Raw genomic sequence first — 18,734 nt, 5'->3', positions numbered from 1 at the left:
GGTGAATACTGCTGTGGAGGAGCAGAGCTAGATACCTCCTGGTGCTTGGGTCGGGGGGTGGTCCCATCTCCAGAGAGAGAAATGTCCCTGTAGGCACAGCACAGGGTGAAAGGAAGATGTTTTTTACAGGCACAATGACTCCCAGCATGTTCTGCTCCAGGATGAAAGTGCCAAAATCAAGAGGGAGGTTGATGAACTGCAGCCAGGAGCGTTGGTTTGCAGGTTGTGCCTCTCAGTGGGCGTCAGGCAGCAGCACTGAGAGGCAGAGCAAGGCTCACATCTCTAATGGCTGGTTTTCTGTATGAAAAATTCTTTGCATGTCAAATAGAGGCTTTTTTCCCAGGAAAAAAATCAGCCTGGGAAGAATTTAAATGAAGGCAGATAACCCGTGTAAAGCTGAAAAAACTGCAGGAATATGGGGCAGATACCACGGGCTTTGCCGCTGGCCATTTGGGGATGCTCCACAAAGGTGACCTTCCATCAAAAACTAGTTCCTCCGTTGGGTTGGGTTGGGTTTTTTTAATCTTCTGCCCTCCTAGAAAAGAGGAGACTGCCAGCCCCCAGAATTTGCTTTTAGAAAGAGGATTATGTGCACTATTAAATGGGGATTAATGAAATGAAGATGTCCTTGGAGCCAGGCTACTGAATTCCTACCTTGGCTGGCCCAGGAGAGCTTCTTAACCCACTTAACCCTTACCTGCCTCTACTTCCCAGTCTGTGAATGGGAGGTGGATCTGGGTGGTCTCCAGCAGGTGGCCCTGGAGACTCAAGAGACAGGTCTGCATGGAAGATGTGTGCTCTGCTCTGGCAGGACACATGTGGTTTCCATACATTCATGGAGGAGCAGCTGCTACCCACAGCGTTAGCCATCAGTGGAAAATCCTGCCATTTAGAGAGAAGAAGGTTGTATAAGTATGTAGCGTTTCCAAGTAGCTCTTGCCCATGGATGTCAGCGTGGTGATTCTACAAAGCTCAGAAACATTGTCTTTGTGCCCACAATGGGGCTTCTGTCACAGGAACATGCTGGGAGTGTTAGTTTTTCTTAGGTGGCTACAGATGTGTGTGGCAGAGGGTCTCTGCTGAGCTCCACCACCAGCCGATCAGCAGAGGTGCTGCTGCCCAGGATTGACATTTGCATGTTAGGTCACCTGCACCCACACCAGTGGGTTAATAAGGGCTGGCTCAGCAGTCAGGTCTTGAACGTTGGTGTTAGGGAACATGCAAAGAGAAGGAAGAGGAGAAGGATAGTGGTGATCACAATTATGATGCTGATGCTGTATGAAATCTTTGATGTTGGTGTAGGGAATATGGCAAGAGGAGGAGGATGCTAGGGAACATGCAGAGGATGATGATGATGATGATTCTGTCAGAAGTCTTTGGCGTTGGTGTAGGTAATGTGCAAAGAGGATGATGATGATGATGCAGTCAGAAGTCTTTGACATTGGTGTAGGGAACATGCAAAGAGGATAAGGGTGGTCATAATAGTAATATGGGGCAATATGCTGTCAGCCAGCCCAGCTAGCACAGGTCGTTGCCCTTGGCACCTCACCTGCCGCCCAGTGAAATCTACTCCCTAATTTTTCCTGAGTCTGAGTCTAATGGGGGTTGTCACACCTTGCTTTGCGCCACCTGAGGCCACCTGGCAGGAGGACTCAGGGAATGCATGTGTTAGAGTTTTTTTCTTTCCTTGTATCTTTTCTTCTTTCCGAGACACCCCCCCCAGTGGGGCCCTCTGAAGCATTTAGAGCTCAGCACCCTCCTTGGGTATGGCTGTGTGTTGACATGTAGCAGGGGATGACCCAAAGTGGTTGGGACTGGGGCCACGTTCATTACAAGGAATGTGTGTAGAATGCAAATGATGAGACTCCTCATAAACTCCACTGGCTGTCACTAGCACTGAGACTTTCGTAATTGTGAGAGGTTCTGTACATCCAGAGATAAAAAATAAGCCTTGGCTTAAAGCCTTTGATTATCCTGGTGACACTGTAGGACATCACAAAAATACCTGAGTAACATCAACCCATGCAAAGGTGTATCTGGATGTATGTGTCAGACTTCTAGCAGTGTTACAACTTTTGTGTCCAAAGCCATTACCAGGTGTGTTTCCACATGCTGAAAGACACATAATGCATATTCTCACCAGCAGAGAATAGACAAGCTCTTAGACATCTCTTTTCACTTCAAGTTTTAGACTTCTGTGACCGAATTGTTTTCATGTCTGTCCTTTCCAAGGCACTTTTTCAAAGGGCACCTTTACTTACTCATCTTTAATGTTTTTGTTTAAGCAGTAAGTCTCTGCCTTTTTCCACCACCCTGAAATGTGTCATTAGGAGGAAATGGGTGTCTTGGGAGACTCGTCATCTGATAAAAGAGTTTTGTGCTTCCAAGATTGAGGTTCAAAGCCAGATGAAATGGGCAAAGCAAATTTGCAATGGACAAAGCTGTTGTCTAACAGAGGTTCAGTATTTTTAATATGCAGTGTTTTATGATGCAGTTACATTATAACTGGCATTAGTGGTTCTGCACCATCCTCCTCCTTCTCCATCCTTTTCCATCCTGCTCCTTCTCCATCCTCCTACATTAGCAGTCATATCACAAAAACTGATGTCTCTGTATGGTTCAAGGGCGTTTCCATCTGTGCTTCTGGGAGACGGCGAGAGAGGAGCTTCCACAGCAGTTTTCCATGTTTCCTCAGATCATTATAAACATCAAGGTCTGCCGTGTTTGTCTGACCTGTTGCCTTTCCAGTGCAATATTGATGAAGCAGCACTACTGAACACTCAAGCAGAGTAGTCTCACCTAAGCTGTCACGATGTTGTATTTGAGCTGCCAAAACATGGGCTTGGTTGGGAATGATTTGAGCATGTGATTTATCTCTTATACCTTTTTGGGGTCAGCAGGCCTTACTGAATCTTCAGAGTGGTGACTTTGTGGTTATTTTTCTTACAGATCTTGGATGATGGAGGAGATCTCACTCACTGGATTTACAAGAAATATCCCAACATGTTTAAGAAGATCAAGGGGATAGTAGAGGAGAGTGTGACTGGTGTCCACAGGTAACAGCACAGGCCGGGCTGTGAGCACAGAGATGTTTGGACAAAAGCATCTTCTGCCTCAGGGCACTGGTAGCAAAAGATCCCCAAGACGTAAGATGCCAAGATATAACATTAAGAATGTTGAACCTCCTAATATGTGGTCTGAAGTTTTCCTTCAGCATGGGCTTGGCCGTCCTATACAAGCTGTTTTAAATCTCGCATATAGCAAAAGTAATAGACTTGGAACTACTGCTTTGATTTTCAGACAAGGAGCAGAAGCACCTACTGACCATTGCATGGGTGCAAAAAGTGCACAAGGTCTTGTTTATCCACCTGTGAAGTAGGGGCAATGGTTACCTCACCTCATTTTGCAGACGAAAAAGAGAGGGGGTGAGGGTGTTGCACAAGAAGGGCTGGGCTTTGGAGAGTGTCAGCAGCATAGTCCTAAACTAAATCTATGGGAAGAATGATGATTTGGGAGGAGGAAATGAGTCTCTAGTTGGGGTGGGTGTCCAGAGAGGGAGAAGAACAGAGATGCAGCTGTATGACGGAGTGACATCTATCAGTCTGCAGCAGAAGCGGAATTGTGATGGGAGAAGTGGCTCCTAGGGTTAGGAGGGGTGTCAGAGGTGCTTTTCCAGTGGAGTTAACTGTATCACAGGTGACAGAAAATAGAGCACTGAGGAGAAGAGCAGCAGGCTCTGATTTTTCCTTTATTTTTGCAGGGAGAAAGGCTTGGCTGCAGCTCTTGGAGCTGGTTGAGAGTTTGGCCAGAGGTGCAGGCAGCCTACAAAACAGGGAAATGAAATACTTAAAACAAGGAAGTGACTGACTCAGGTTTGCAGCCAGTAGGGTCAAGAAAAGGACCTGATAATATTTTTAGTATTGGGATTCATTCCCTATATGGGCAAATCCCTAGATGCGCAAAACCAAAGCGATGTTAAAAAAACTGTTCCCCACGTTTCCCCACGTTCTTGTGCCAGGGGCAAGGTTGTTTCTTGAGGTTGGTGGTATCAATGCCTGCGTGTGGGGAATGTGTGCCCCTTACCTTCAGGGGACAGGTAACATGGGGACTGAGGCTCTCCAGATGACAAAGGCTGGGGTGACCTGGAGGTGGTCTGTAGAGCCTGACCGAAGGAGCACGTTCTCCTTCCCAAGCTCTGGAGCAGGGAGATGATTTTCAGATTCTTTTCATAGCCATACTGTAGCATTTAGGTTCATTTTTAGTGGTTTTGCTGCTGCCAGGAGTTGAGTCAGCGCTCAGAAGTAGGAGGTCAGGTTGATGTCTTCTCCACCCTGGTGACTTCTTGCACTACACCTTGGTGATTACATTCCTACTACTGTTCAAATGGATATTTTGCTGCAGACATTGATAACAGCAGCTTCACATTGCCATGAATGTTCTTCTGTGGCCATTCCTATTTGTCTTGAGCTGTAGCATCTTGAGGAATTACAGGAGCTCTCATTTTATGTTATCTGAAGTAGGATTTGAGGGGTTTGTCATTTTGAGGACATCAGAGGACAGTTGTAATATCAACACTTATGAGGCACATGGAGTCTAGAGCACCTTCCGATTTGCTATTTGAAATTTTTAGGAAATGCCTCTTGTCAACCTGGTAGTTCTTCAGTAGGGGAGGAAAACAGATGCAAGTATCTGTGGACGGAAGAATGCTACCTTCTTCTGAAATGAGGAGCTTCTATTGAGAGATTATCTTTGACCCTTCACATGTCTACTGCTCACTCCAGCAAAACAAGGACCTCAAGAGCACGCAACAGTAGAGCATAGGAAAATACTTTTCCACTGATGATCTCTTTCTTCCCTTATTCACAACAGGCTGTACCAGTTGTCCAAAGCAGGGAAGCTCTGTGTCCCCGCCATGAATGTCAACGATTCAGTCACAAAGCAGAAGTTTGACAACCTGTACTGCTGCAGAGAGTCCATCCTAGACGGGTACGTACATGGCCACCCAAACGTAGCTGTGTCCCTTGCTTGGGTTGCTTCGGACCCCGCAGGGAACTGCATCCATAAGTCTGTCCTAGCTGCCACTTTAGATCATTTTAGATCAATTGTTGTGTCAGAGGAGAACAAAGACCCTTTATTACCTCTGGTCCATCCTATTTGTATCAAAGATGGATCTGCAAAGTGTTTTGAGACAGTGGCTATGCCTCTGTGGGTCAGACAGCCCTGAGATTTATTTGTGCAATTGTATGTAAAGTTCTGCAGACATATGCACAACAGAAAACAAAGGTTGATTCTTGTGTTTGCAGGAGAATAATCTCGCAGCAAAGATGCTAGCGTCTCTGGAAGTCTGGGTTCAGTATTTTTAACCCAGCTACGTGTATGAACAGGGCACGTCACTTAAATTCTGCCTCTGCTCCTCTTTTTGTGGAAAGCCTATCTTCTCTTTTCTCAGGGTGTCTGGAATACACATCAGATATGTCATTAGTCATATCGATGTAAGCCACTTCCCAGTGCCTTTCAAGGGAGCTCACCGAGTCTTTGTGCTCTCAGGGTGATGTTGCCTTTTCATGTGTGTAGGTGACTCCATGCATTTTCCCTTCCTGGTGAGTGTGACGGGAGCTGTGTTCAAGCCCTGCAGCTTCTCGTACTCCTGTGTGATGACTCCAGAAGTCCTCACGTATGGCCACATTACTCCTTCTTGTCCCTCTTACCTTTGTGGCATCAGGATAAAACCCATCTGTGTCTGTTGTGTGTGTGTGAGTCAACGAGCTGCTTCATCACAACATTTTTTGCCTTTCTAGTTTCCTTTTTTTATCCTCTCCTGTGAATATACAATGAAGCGAAAGAAAGAAAACAGAAGAGGTTGTGGTAGACTGAGACTTTATCCCTTAACAGTTGTGTGACCAAAGTGCAGACTTAAGTCTGAGGATTACGCTCTGTCCTTCAGCTGAACATAAATACATAGGTGCAGAAGATGGGAATGATGGGGCTGACACTTTATCCACCTCTCCCCACCCTGGTCCTGCAGGATTTACAGCCACATGCCATACAGAAGAGTTGTCTGCTTCCCTCTGTGCTCCCTTCCCCCAGAGTTCGCAGCAGGCAGACCTGGGGCTGGGAGCAGCTCTGCAGCATCCTGATGGTGCTGTACTTTTTAGGATCGGATGGGAATCAGTCACTGACGGATACGTGGGCACTGGGAACACGATGTATCTTCTGAGATTGTTGGTCTTGAGATGCAGCGCAAAATACTTGAAGTTGTGATCTAGAGAGTGTAAATCTCAGTGATTTTTTTTTTCTCTCTTTTTTTTTTTTCTTTATGTTGATGGAGTTGGGTGCTCATGTCCCCACCACCTCCACCACAAAATTTTGTCAAAGCCAAGTGAGATTAGGACAAGTTTTATTTTGACAGTTCCAGACTATGACAAATAGCATCTGGTAGAGATCCCAGTAGACAAGTAAGCACAAAAGCAAGGACAAACTTGACTTTCTGGACTGGTGTTGATACTGATGAGATGAATACCAGAAGAAAGATTGCCTGCTCTGTGCCAGGTAGCTTTGGTACAGAGGAGGAACCCTCCCTGGAGAAGACAGACTGCTTCAAGAGAAAAAACTTTTTTCATGTTGATACCTTGGTATGGCTCAAAGTTTAAACAAGTCTCAAGATCTGCAGTTCTTGGTTCCTTGCCACTGTAGAAATTCCTTCTATTCAATCAAACTCCACCTGGCAGTGCTATTGGTACCGCTGCCTTCTATCTGGTGGCACCAGAGGTTATCAGAGACCCAGCATAGGCTTCCCTGTTGGTGGTGGTGGATTCTGCTCTAACATCTTTCTCCCAAATCTTTGGGAGATGTGTGGTAGAGTGCTTCATTTGTCACCTTGGCTTTGATGCAGTCTTCCTGGTAGTGGTCATCTTGACCAGGAGAAGTGAAGAAGACTCATGTTTGTAAAACCTGTGTGTCCAAATACAGGGGCATGAAGATGACATGTGAAATATGTGCAAGTGCCATATGACTTAGTGAACCACTGAATATTCTTCTCTGGATGATCCAATGCACGTGCAGTTTTTTCCCCACATTTCCATCACATGTTGTTCAAAAGACTAAATTTTGGGCTCCTTGTCAAGTCCAGTGGTGATGGTATCTGGCTCTTCCCCGCCAAGACATTTTATTATGTGAGCCAGAACCTGGCGCTGCAAACAGCCCATGGTTTCTTGCTCTTCCTGCCCATCAAAACTGGAAAAGTTTGATCAAAATCATCAGCGGTCTCCAAAATACGTACAGTCTGTGAAGCTGCGATGTGGAACAGCATACTCCAAGGGGGAAAATGAGGGTGGTGAGGCACTGGCACAGGCTGCCCAGAGCAGCTGTGGCTGCCCCATCCCTGGAAGTGTTCAAGGCCAGGTTGGACGGGGCTTGGAGCAACCTGGTCTGGTGGAAGGTGTCCCTGCTCATGGCAGGGGGTTGGAACTGGATGGTCTTTAAGGTCCCTTCCAACCCAAACCATCCTGTGATTCTATGAAAACATCTTGATGAAGTAATTCTTCTAATGAAGTAGCCCGCCATTCTTCATTATGGCCATGTCTCTGCTCTGTGGTCACAAGATTCAAGGCACACAAGGCAGCCTCTGGTGTGGGGGTCAGCTGCCTGGTGAGGAGTTGCCCCCAGATTTTAAGTTGAGTACACAACTTCTAGCTCTGTGTTCCATACATGGCAGATGCTGTCACTGGCTAAGAAATGTTAAAATCTTTAAAATCTTCTTTGTCTTGTCTTCCGTTGTGATGGGTGATGGACACCATGGGTAGGCAAATTAGGATTTGGATTAAGTCTGGCCCAGGCATCTCAAACAGGGTCAAGAGAAATCTAAGCAGAGGTGCAATTAAATCTGCTGTGGTTTTTATCTAAATTCTTTCAGGAATGTAAGGGAATTTCACCTTCCCTGCACTGCTAACCTATTTACTTGTCTGCTAAAAATAGCCTCTAATGTAGGACACTCTTAGGGAGATACCAGAAGGAAACCGAGTGGAAGGGAGAGCTTTATTTGTGGAAAGCACTGGGATTCTGGCAATAATTTACCACTTTACTACTTCTTCTCTAGTTATTTCTGTGGGGTATTTTGACTTTAAAAAGAAAATTCCAGAAAAAGTACTTTTGGAAAATGTCTTAAATATTTCTGGAGTACCGAAACAAAGGGATCCAACCAAAAAAACAACAAAAAAAGGGAACCAGACCCCAAATCTGTCTGCTTTGTTGTGTTTCACTGGTAGCACCCACCCTTACCAAAGGAAAAAGTCATTTTTTTTAGGTGCCCTTCGGGTCATCTGTGCACCCAGAATTGCTGTGTGTCCTCAGGGATTCAGGATACAGCCATGGTGTTTAGGAGGAGCAAACTGAGAAGGACCACTGTCCTTCACAGCATCATTAGTGGACTAGGTCTTACTGCTGGTCTTTAATTGGTTTTGGTTTTTTTTTCCTTTTTTCTTAGCCTTAAAAGGACAACAGACATGATGTTTGGAGGAAAACAAGTAGTGGTTTGTGGCTACGGGGAGGTAAGGGGTTCATATTTTACATGCAGGTGCTGCATGTAAAATCAACACATCCTTTGCATGGCTTTATCCAGCGGGGCTTTTCTGTCCTTGTGGCTTTTATCTGTATCTGCAGATATCTTCAAACCTGATGGGTTTGCCAGAATTGAAGATTTCATTGATTTCCAGTATATTTCTTTAGTATTAAACAGATACCAAACCTGAACCTTAAAAGACATGAGTATTAAGTATACTGAGTATCTTTAATCTCTGAATATTGACATATCCAGATATTAACATATAATATATTAGTATTATCTTTTATGTTTGTATTACATATTATATTCTATTTAATATAATACTAAAATATTCAGAGGCTGGGTTCTGCAGATGTATCATGCAGCTGCAGCATTGCATGCTGAAGTGTGGTCAAGAAAGATAAGTTAATCTTGACTTACCCCTGTGCTTTCACCCCCAAACGGAGTAATCCTCTCTCAAGGGTGGGGATATTCACCCTTCGACAGTTCTTATCGGGACCAGTTAACACCACTTATGGTGGGCTGTACTGTGCGTGCTCTACTGGGACTCTTTTTTTTTTTTTTCTTTTTTTTTTTTTCCAAATAGCTAAATTGGGACAATTTTCTCATTTGTAGTCACATTTTTTGGGAACCCTTGGTCATTTAACTGCTCCCCTGAATTCCCCTGCCGGCTGCACCATATGTGCTGTATAAAGGTTAAAGCTTGTTCACCCTCAGAGATTAAACCATTCAGCTTCTTAAATAGAGTAAAGGTTACAAGAAACTCTTAAACTTTCCATGAGATAAGTGTAATCTGTTGTTATTGTGGTGTCTTCTAGATACCAGGACATTTTTTGGGGAAAAGAACTCCCTGGGACCAAAATCAATGGCACTTTTGTATTTTTTAGTGCCTCTCTTATCTAAGCTGGGCTTGACTCAGGTTCTATATTATTCCAAATCCAGAAATTTCATGCACCCAGAAATGGAGTACATGCAATCAGAATTGCTAAGAGGGTTGCAAAAGGCTCTTGGAGCTGCAGAAGAGTTGCCTGGAGTTTACATCCCCAATAAACTTCCCACAGCCGTATTGATGCTCAGTGTCTTCTGAGCTCTCGGCATCTCATTCTTCCTCTGTGCTCTTCTCCCTCCCCAGGTTGGAAAGGGCTGCTGTGCTGCTTTGAAGGCCATGGGCTCCATAGTGTACGTGACAGAGATCGATCCGATCTGTGCCCTCCAGGCCTGGTAAGCAGTCGCACCGAGCCTGGCTTCTTCTTTAGGCTTTTTTTCCCCCCCAGGAAACTGTGGCCAGTAACAATTCCGCAGTGGTCCCTCCCAAGTGGGATGCTGGTGAGGAATTCATGGCTTCTCTGCACCCTCAGAGGGACCCACAGCTCTCTCCTACGGCCAGAAAATGGTTCCTGTACTAAAGCATCACCCAGTTTATCTGTAACCTACATGCCAGCTTGCATAATCATAACCACAGTGGCCAAGAGTTTAACGATATGGCTTGAAAGAGTGAGTTTAATGATATGACTTGAAAGGATGGTGGGAGTGAACTGAGACCTTTGGAGTGCAGACTTGGGCTTTACTGTGCTGTGCACACACCTCACCAAAGGGATATTTTGGTTTCTGTGATCACCTGCCCTCACAAACCTCTCCTCACTAACACTGGTACTGTGGCGCAGGGCTGAAAGCACATGGCTGTCCCCTCACACGGGCATGTTGCAATTATACCTGACCTCATTTCCTCCAGGTAACGGTTGTTTTGGTGCAGAGATGCTGCTTCTGCATCCCGAAGTGTGAGACAGAACATGACTATGAAAGCAGAGTCCCAGAAACATCCAGAGCCTTATTAAACTCGCAGCCTTTTCCCAACAGCAAACTTTCAAAGGGCTATTGTGGTCAGAAAACTAATAAGACCTGCTTAATTAGCAGAGCTGATCAACTTTTGGTTTGCTTTGCAGCCTTCACAAGTGGCACATCCAGCACCTGCAGCCTAAATTGTGAATTTGGTTGTTTGCAGCAACCCCCTTCCCTGACTCTGCACGAGGCAACACCATGCAGCCCCTCTCATAAGGAGTTTGCAGTGGGGAAAGAAAAAACAGTAAATGGAACATACAGCAGAAAAAAAATTGCTTTTTTTTTTACAGTATCTATGATTTCACAGCTTGTGAGAGTCACAGAAATAAGTTCCTGGGAGGACTCTCAACAAATCTTTAAAAAAATCTTGCCCTTTTTATCTGATGCACTGAATACACCTTGCTCGGTGAAGTCAGGAAAGACTTGCTGAGGGCTCAGCACTTCTAAAGATTGTGTAGATGCCTAAATATGCATTGCAAGGTTAGTGATAGACATCTTTGGGCTTGGGTTTTTTTTAAGCTTGATCTAAATCCATATCAGAAAGGATTCTGCAGCAGCAGGGCATATCTACGTCTTCTGGATGTACTTGGCAGGAGTAGCAGCTTTAAAAAAGCCATCTCAAATGAAAATTGAGTTTTGCAGATGCGGAGCCCTGACAGAAAATGCGAAACCCCCAAAATCTCTTTTTACTTCTCCCTACAACAGTCCCAAATCCTCCAAGCTGACTCCAGAAACCCTCCTAACGGCCTGGGGTATGTGGCCCTTCGCATGCTGCCTTGCTGTTTTCCAGTCTGGCATTCAAAAGTTAAAATGAGTGTCTGAGAATCACTTGATGGGTTTTTTTCTGTTTTTGCTGCTTCTCAGACCACTTTTTTTCCCCCCCCTCCTCTTAGCATGGATGGATTCCGGCTCGTGAAACTCAATGAAGTCATCAGACAAGTTGATATCGTCATCACCTGCACAGGTACGTGGTCCCTGAGGCAGGAGGATTGGTCTTCAGGGATACGCACTCCATAATCGGGTGCATCTTTGTCCAAAGGAAAAGGCAAAAAGATGGGGAAAGTGAATGTGGGTACTTAGTATGGATTTTGCTGTCTGGCAGGCAACAAGAACGTGGTGACCAGGGAACACCTGGATCGGATGAAGAACAGCTGCATTGTCTGCAACATGGGGCACTCCAACACTGAGATCGATGTGGTGAGCACAGGGATGTGTGGTGGGCGCAGGGACAGCACGGTGTGGGGTGACAGTGTTTGTGGGACCCGTCAGCAGCTTTATCTGACACGCTGCTTTAGCGAGCGCCTGGGAGGAGCTAAAACAATCCCGTGCTCCTGTGTCTCAGCAGACACCGGCAGACATGTCACTATCATTCCTGCAATCCCAAAGGATTGCAAGCCAGACAAACTGCTCCAGCTTCCAGTGTTGTGTATCCACCAGCCTCATTACTTCCTCTGGAAAGTCAGTGAATCACCCACTCCAGCCCAGTCCCTCTGCTATTGTGTTATACCATTAAGACCCAGCCAAGAGTTCAGCTTGGTGCAACACAGCACACTCAACCCCACCATGTTTTACCAAATGGCACCAAAATCTGCTCACCTGTGCTTAGAGATGAGTAGAAAAACGGGAGGGTCTTGTCTGAAGGACAGTGGAGAATTGCTCGGCCAAACCCATGGGTTTACAGCTATTTTCTGTGCTGGAAAGAAGTGACTGCAGCCATGCAAAGCTCAGGTGACCATGAATCCTCTTCAGCCAGAAGACCTTGAACAATAGATGTTGCTGGAGCTTTGATGTATTGTAATCATAAAAATAGTACCAGGTTATGATTCATAAAGGTTTCATTGGTCTGGGACTGCAACTGGACCCAAAGGAAACTATAAGCCCAGGACAGTGTCAGCGAGTTGCTTCCCCTTTTCGTTCCTTTTATGTAGCTTCTCAGGTTTGATCTCTTGCCGGCACTTTATTTTAACACTGTGTTTCAGGCAAGCCTGCGTACACCTGAGCTGACCTGGGAGAGGGTGAGGTCACAGGTGGATCATGTCATCTGGCCAGATGGGAAGAGAATAGTCCTTCTGGCAGAGGTGAGTTGCTGGCAAAGGAGCAGGAATTGCAGCCTGTTGACTGCTTGTGGAGGAAAAAAACAAGGGCTGGATGAGCAATGGAGCTAATGTGTGTCCAGAAATCACCTCCTTGGCCCTCAGCAGCTGAATAGTCCCTCTGGTCGAAAGGCTTAGTGTAACCCCGTTTTGGCCCATGACTTACTGGAACACAGAGAAGCTCCTGTGGTTTTCTGTATCCCACTCCAGGATATCTCACAGGGTATTTTATCAGGTTTTCACTTCTAAGTAGTTTAACTTAATTATAAAGGAAACCAACATCTTGGGCTTCAAGTGCACGTGCTAAATGGTGTTTCATCCCAGAAGGGACACATTCCACCAGTGGTTCTTGTACCTTCTGTAGGGTTGTAAACTGGTTTTGGTGCTATGTTGAGATAACAACCAGATTTTGCTTCCCAGGGCCGCCTGCTGAACCTAAGCTGCTCCACCGTCCCCACCTTCGTCTTGTCCATCACTGCCACCACACAGGCAAGTAGGGTTTGGGCTGAGCCAAAAGCAGCATCTTGCTCCATAGCGGGCAGCAGTTACTTATCTAAATGTCTTCTCCATCCAGGCTCTGGCTTTGATAGAGCTTTACAATGCTCCCGAAGGCCGCTACAAGCAAGACGTGTACTTGCTGCCTAAGAAAATGGGTAAAGATGTACTCATTGCCTTCTGTTTTGGTTTTGAGATTTAACAGATGGGAGGTTTTGCTAGGCTGAGCTGAGGACAGCAGGGCATCACAGCCTCCTGGGCTCTCCTGTTTGCCTCCCTGCCAAGCTCAGGGTTTTCCAGCAAGTTCTTCCCACTGGGTCTGGGCTCTTCACTAAATTGGACATGTTGTTCCTCCGTCCCACCTGGGGAAAACAGGCTGCCGCACTTGGCCGACTGCAGGAGTCTGTCTGTGGTGATGCAGGGGATTTTCATGTAGGGCTTCTGCTAGCTGAGCTGCCTTTGTTGGCTGTGAAGACACATAGTCCCTGACCAACAGCTCTGCCAGCAAAAAACCCTCCTGAGGCCACAAGCTGTATTGACCGTGCTTTTGCTGCAAAACAGGACTTTTTGATGTTAATTGTATTTTTTTGAGACCAGGTGCAGCTTGTCCCTAGCTTGGGTGTTGGTTGTCACCTACCAGAAAAAGGCTCCTGCGTCTTCCAGTTTCATAGAACCACAGGATGGTTTGGGTTGGAAAGGACCTTAAAAGATCATCTAGCTCCAACCCCCCCTGCCAGGGGCAGGGACACCTTCCAATAGACCAGGCTGCTCCAAGCCCCATCCAACCTGGCCCTGAACACTTCCAGGGATGGGGCAGCCACAGCTTCTCTGGGCAGCCTGTGCCAGTGCCTCACCACCCTCACAGTAAAGAATTTCTTCCTAATATCGAATCTAAATCTCCCCTCTTTCAGCTTAAAGCCATTCCCCCTTCTACTGTCACTACAGGCCCTTGTAAAAAGTCTGTCCCCGTCTTTCTTACAAGCCCCCTTTAGGTACTGGAAGGCCGCTCTAAGGTCTTTCTGGAGCCTTCTCTTCTCCAGGCTGAACAACCCCAACTCTCTCAGCCTGCCTTTGCCCAGGGGTAGAGTGTAACTCAGCAGCAGGCCCAGGAGTCCTGTTAGAAGGGTATTTCAGAGGAAGGTTTTCCCCTTTCATTCAAAACAGCTGACGGTTTTCCCCACTGAGGGTGAAAAGCAGTCCTACAATTTACCAGCAAAGGCGTGAAGAGTGGTGCCTTTCCCAGCTGGGGTTTAGTGACCTGGTGTGCAGCAGGAGGGGACTCATTGCCTTCCCCTTACCCACACTAATGAGGCTTGGAATTGTTTCAGATGAGTATGTGGCAAGCCTTCACCTCCCAACGTTTGATGCCCACCTGACAGAGCTAACGGATGAACAAGCAAAATACCTGGGACTGAATAAGAATGGACCTTTCAAACCGAACTACTACAGGTGCTGCTCCTCAGCTCCTCAGCCTCTCTCTTTCTTCTGCCATGATGTGGGGTCCGCGTGTGAGGGCAGCAGAGGGTATGGGGTGTAATCCCACCAGTCCTCTCAGAAGATATCACGGGCTTTCTGATAATTCCAGTTGCCATGTAGAAAGCAGTCTGGCTGGGGACGGTGCGGTTGGAGCTGTGACGCAGAGCACTTGGCAGGACATGAGCCCTTTGTATCTGGCAGCAGCTGTCACCCAGACGTGGCAAATGGCAGAGTGATGCCATCCGGCCAACTCAGATGACAGCTTTATTTTTAAAGTTTGATGAAGAATGAGATGGCGCAGAGCAGTGTTTGCCCCTTGCACCAGGGGCTGCTTGGTCAGGCTCGGCTCCGTGGCTCTGCTCCCTCAGCATGAGCTGGGCTGATCCCCCCAAAATAATAATTTTCAATATGAGCCCCTGGATTGCTTCCCTTTCCAGGCTTACACTTGTAGCCAACACTGCTACGCATTTTTTACTGTGAAAAATAAATGGCTTTGCACACATAGATCAGTTTGCCAGTGGGTTGAAGCCCAGTTCCTTTTCTTGCAGGAAGAGGCATTTTCTCAGGTGCAGGTCTTCAGCGTTCACATGTTTGTGGGTTTTTGATTTTTGGGGTTTAGTGGGTTTTGCCAGAGCTTTTTTTTTCTCCTGCCCTATGTTACATGCAAAATTATGGTGCTGCCCCATGGACATGCCCTCCTGTGGAGGAATTCCCTCCAGATTAATTTTCTTTGCCTGGTTTTGGTGTCTGGCTGTAGTCCTGACCTTGTGGGGGTGTGTGGTTTGTCCCATGTGTGGAGAAGTCAGAAGTAGTAGAGGGTTACGTCAGATTCCCTGCATCGAAGGAGAGCCATGATGACAAACATCCCCCATGCACTGTGGGGTGGAGGTGTACTTGGACAGCTTTGGTTTGGTGTCCTGCAGGAATTTAAGCCTCCAAATATAACAGGGGAAGAGTCTTGTTTTCCAAAGCTCCCTACTTTGATGTGTAGGCGCGTAGGGCGGGAGGTGAGAGATCTCCAGGTGCATGTACCCTCTTTTTCTGGATATAACAGGCAATTGGACTTCATCCCGTGCAGCTCAACAGCTTGCTTCGTTAAAGCAAGCACCTCTCTCTTTCTACATGTAGCATATCGTTTGCAATATGCATTATCTGCTTTTAGTTCCCAGCCTAACAGGAGCCTTCCTGATAAATTCAGCCAGTTTGAGCCAGGCTTTGGTGTTTAAGGCATTGCTGTTGCACCTTCACTGCATCCCCTTCCATTTCTGAACTGACGTTGCAAACTGGTGGGACTCAGACCCTGAATCACTCAGGCGCCGCTGAATTTTTTCCCTTTCCTGTACTCAAAGCGAGAGGCAGCATTCAAGCAGTGAGGGCAGGCAGCTAAATATAATGTGATATTTGTGGGGGAGTAGATACGGTCCAAGTCCTTTTCAAAATCATTTATTTTCTTGTTGTCTACCCCTCCCAAAATACACCATGTTGATGGGGGAGAGCTTTGAATTTCTTCCCCAGTGGCTCACCAAAACCTCCTTTTCTCTTCTTTTCCCCAGATACTAAGTTCCTGCTGCTGTGTCCTGGAGAATTGCGAGGAACAAGAACCCAAGTCTGTTCTCAACTACTGTACAGGATGAAACAGCGCAAGCTTCCTAAGTTAGAGCTGGGCTTGCTCACATAGTAGACAGTGTGTTTAGGTTATTTATTTATTAAATTAGAATACTGTACATGCGGCCTCTGCCACTGGTGTTCGTACTGCCGCGGGACTGGGAGACGGTGCATTTCCGTTTATTTCATTTTTCTCTTTGGGTTGTTTTTTTTGGGGCTGGGAGGATGGGGGAGGCGAGGAAGAAGCTGGTGGAATCGAATTGTTGTGATGTACTTGGAATAGTTCATTATCACCATTAATCCAATGTGCACAACAGGAGCCGCGGGATCCAACTTCGAGGTCGCACGTTGCTTTTGGTTTCCTTTGCATCCCAGCACTTCTTCCAAGCGGAGCAGATCCTGGCAGCCATGAGAGCCGGCCAGAGGGTGGCCGGGTTTGCATTTCTCATACCATTTGACAACACAGCTAAAAACCTCGTTTGCTCCAGGTGCTGCCAACCAGCCAGGTGCCGCTTTGGCAGCAAAGCGGTAAATCTCGCCGGTGATTGCTGGAGAAACCTCTCGTAACTCTGCTGAACTGCCTGAGGGACAGTTCTGCCAGCAAGTCGGTGAACTTTGCCTTAGCACTGCTGAAAGCTGTAACGAAGGGTCCAGTCGTTAGCGTCAGCCAGGGGTAGCCCTTAGTACGTGGTAGGAGCGGGGAGGGCAGAGCAGTGCCCACTTGGAGGCAGACGTGGTGGTGGTGGGGTAGGACCCACCGCCACTCCCTTCATCACAGCTCCGCAGTATTTTCCTGCTGCTTACATTATGAGTGCCAACCTTCTATGGTTCAACCAAAGTCATATTCCTGGTGGGGCTATGGGGCAGCCTTGCGTGCCCATGCTGGTGGAAGAGCCTTGCAACCTCACCAACAAATGCTGCTCATGTTTCAGGGAGCTCTTGCAAATCCAAGCAGAGCTCATCAGCCATCCCAGCTGGGAGGACCCGTGTCCACACGAGGTCTTTCCCCAGCTGAATGTCAGTCCTCATTGGAAATCTTTGGACTTTTATTTTCTAGTAATATTTGTATTATAAAATCTGGAAATCCCCTTTGAGTGTATGAGACATATGCCAGAGTAATCCCCACAGCAATGCTGTGCGCAGGGAAGAGTTCAGCATCACTAAAACCCTTCAGTCACCTCAAGTCTTGATGCATCAGAGCCAATGAAGAACAAATTTACCATAGTTACTTGTTTTAGCCCAGGATGTCCCCCCCTGAATGCTGTGGACAGCATGGCACGCTTACCAAGGTGACTTTCCAAGTCTCCACGTCTCATCAGAGTAATTTCTATGGTTCACATGGAGAACATGGTCCTTCCAAAAATTGCCTGACCCCGTGAGCACAAAAGCCTGTATCCTGTGGTTACTGCTTTGGTACCTGAGTCTCTCGTCAGCTACAGATTCTTGTTTTGTCCTTGTGGACTTCTTTGCCATCATGAAAAAAATATTTTGTGGCAGCAAATTCATGCACAAGAAAGAAAAAACTCTGGAATTACGGTCTCAGCAGCCAACTCCTTTTCGTGGCTCTTGATGCCGAGCTCTGAAGTCAGCCTGACCACAAGCCACTCATCTTTGGAGCAAATGTCCTCATATGCTTGCTTATTCCAAGTTTCTCTTTGAAATGTCTCAAAGCCTAGAAGGAAGACCTTGAGAAGATCTTAGGGCTTTGAGAAGGCTTTGAGGAGACCTTAGGGCTTTGAGAAGGCTTCATCATAGACTGATCACAAACCACAAGCTTGAAATAATCTCTGCTCACTCATGAGTTTTATCCAGATCCTAAGATTTTTGGGAAGAGTCCCCTGAGCTATCTGAAATGTCACGTTCAGGTCTTTCCCCACACTGGATTACTTTGGTCTGCATCAGCCAGTGAACCCCAAAATTTCTGCTGTTCTCCACAGAGGCGCAGCGTGAAATCCTGCTCTCGGTCGAGGTGAAATGCGGTTGCTGGGTCACGTTGAGCAAACCAGCTTTTGGAAAATAGGTGTCCCAACCGCAGCCACTTCTGCCCAGGGAAAATCCTCCATCTGCATGACCCTTCGGTACAGCTCACGCAGTCGCTTACCTCCCTCACATCCATTATTTGTGCAGCATACAGTGGTGCTGTTCTCATCCGTGAATTCCTTCGTGACAATTTTTAAGCCCATTTTATCTTCCAGGTAGATAGGAGAAAAAGAAAAAAATCAAAATAAAACCCCAACTGGCTTTTCCCACCTCAATTTTTAAAGCTCTTCTTCATGTCATTCTGCTTGTTCTGTAAGCTTTTTTGCTTGCTTGGCTTTTTCCTAATCAATCTGGAAACATACTCTATGATCATCTCTAAATTAAACGTGTAATGGGTTGGGTTTGTTTTTGTTTTTTTTTAATGTAACACATTTTTAAAGAATTAGGAAAAAGGAGATTTAGGTAACACCAGCAAAATTGTATAAGGAAATTATGTTCTGAACTTTAGAAATAATAAGACAAAATCTGTCATCAGCTTGCAGTAAGGAAACAAAAACTTTGCAATTGTAACATTTTCAAAAGGATGTTTTAAATATTAATGTCTGAGTGATTGTATTAGATCAGCAATAAAGACTCTGTAATCTCAAAACACAAATAAAACATTGGAAAACTCAGCTTCTCCAGAG

General features: G+C 46.3%; 1 protein-coding gene across 3 annotated transcripts in view; it reads left to right on the top strand.

The window, feature by feature from the left end:
* Window positions 1-18,721, top strand: part of AHCYL2 (adenosylhomocysteinase like 2) — a 109,368-nt gene extending 90,647 nt beyond the window's left edge. For all 3 annotated transcript variants that reach the window (XM_080391296.1, XM_080391297.1, XM_080391298.1), the window contains exons 7-17: window positions 2,950-3,056; window positions 4,870-4,986; window positions 8,483-8,546; window positions 9,693-9,781; window positions 11,293-11,363; window positions 11,502-11,596; window positions 12,379-12,477; window positions 12,913-12,981; window positions 13,067-13,145; window positions 14,316-14,436; window positions 16,017-18,721. In XM_080391296.1, the coding sequence (XP_080247422.1) occupies window positions 2,950-3,056; window positions 4,870-4,986; window positions 8,483-8,546; window positions 9,693-9,781; window positions 11,293-11,363; window positions 11,502-11,596; window positions 12,379-12,477; window positions 12,913-12,981; window positions 13,067-13,145; window positions 14,316-14,436; window positions 16,017-16,023 (918 nt within the window). In that variant the 3' untranslated portion in view covers window positions 16,024-18,721. The remainder of the gene's footprint in view (window positions 1-2,949; window positions 3,057-4,869; window positions 4,987-8,482; window positions 8,547-9,692; window positions 9,782-11,292; window positions 11,364-11,501; window positions 11,597-12,378; window positions 12,478-12,912; window positions 12,982-13,066; window positions 13,146-14,315; window positions 14,437-16,016) is intronic.
* Window positions 18,722-18,734: the final 13 nt, after the last annotated feature.

Source organism: Falco punctatus (assembly GCF_963210335.1).
Source record: "Falco punctatus genome assembly, chromosome: 6".
NCBI classification, from domain to species: domain Eukaryota; kingdom Metazoa; phylum Chordata; class Aves; order Falconiformes; family Falconidae; genus Falco; species Falco punctatus.
This window is presented reverse-complemented; position numbering and strand designations above follow the sequence as displayed.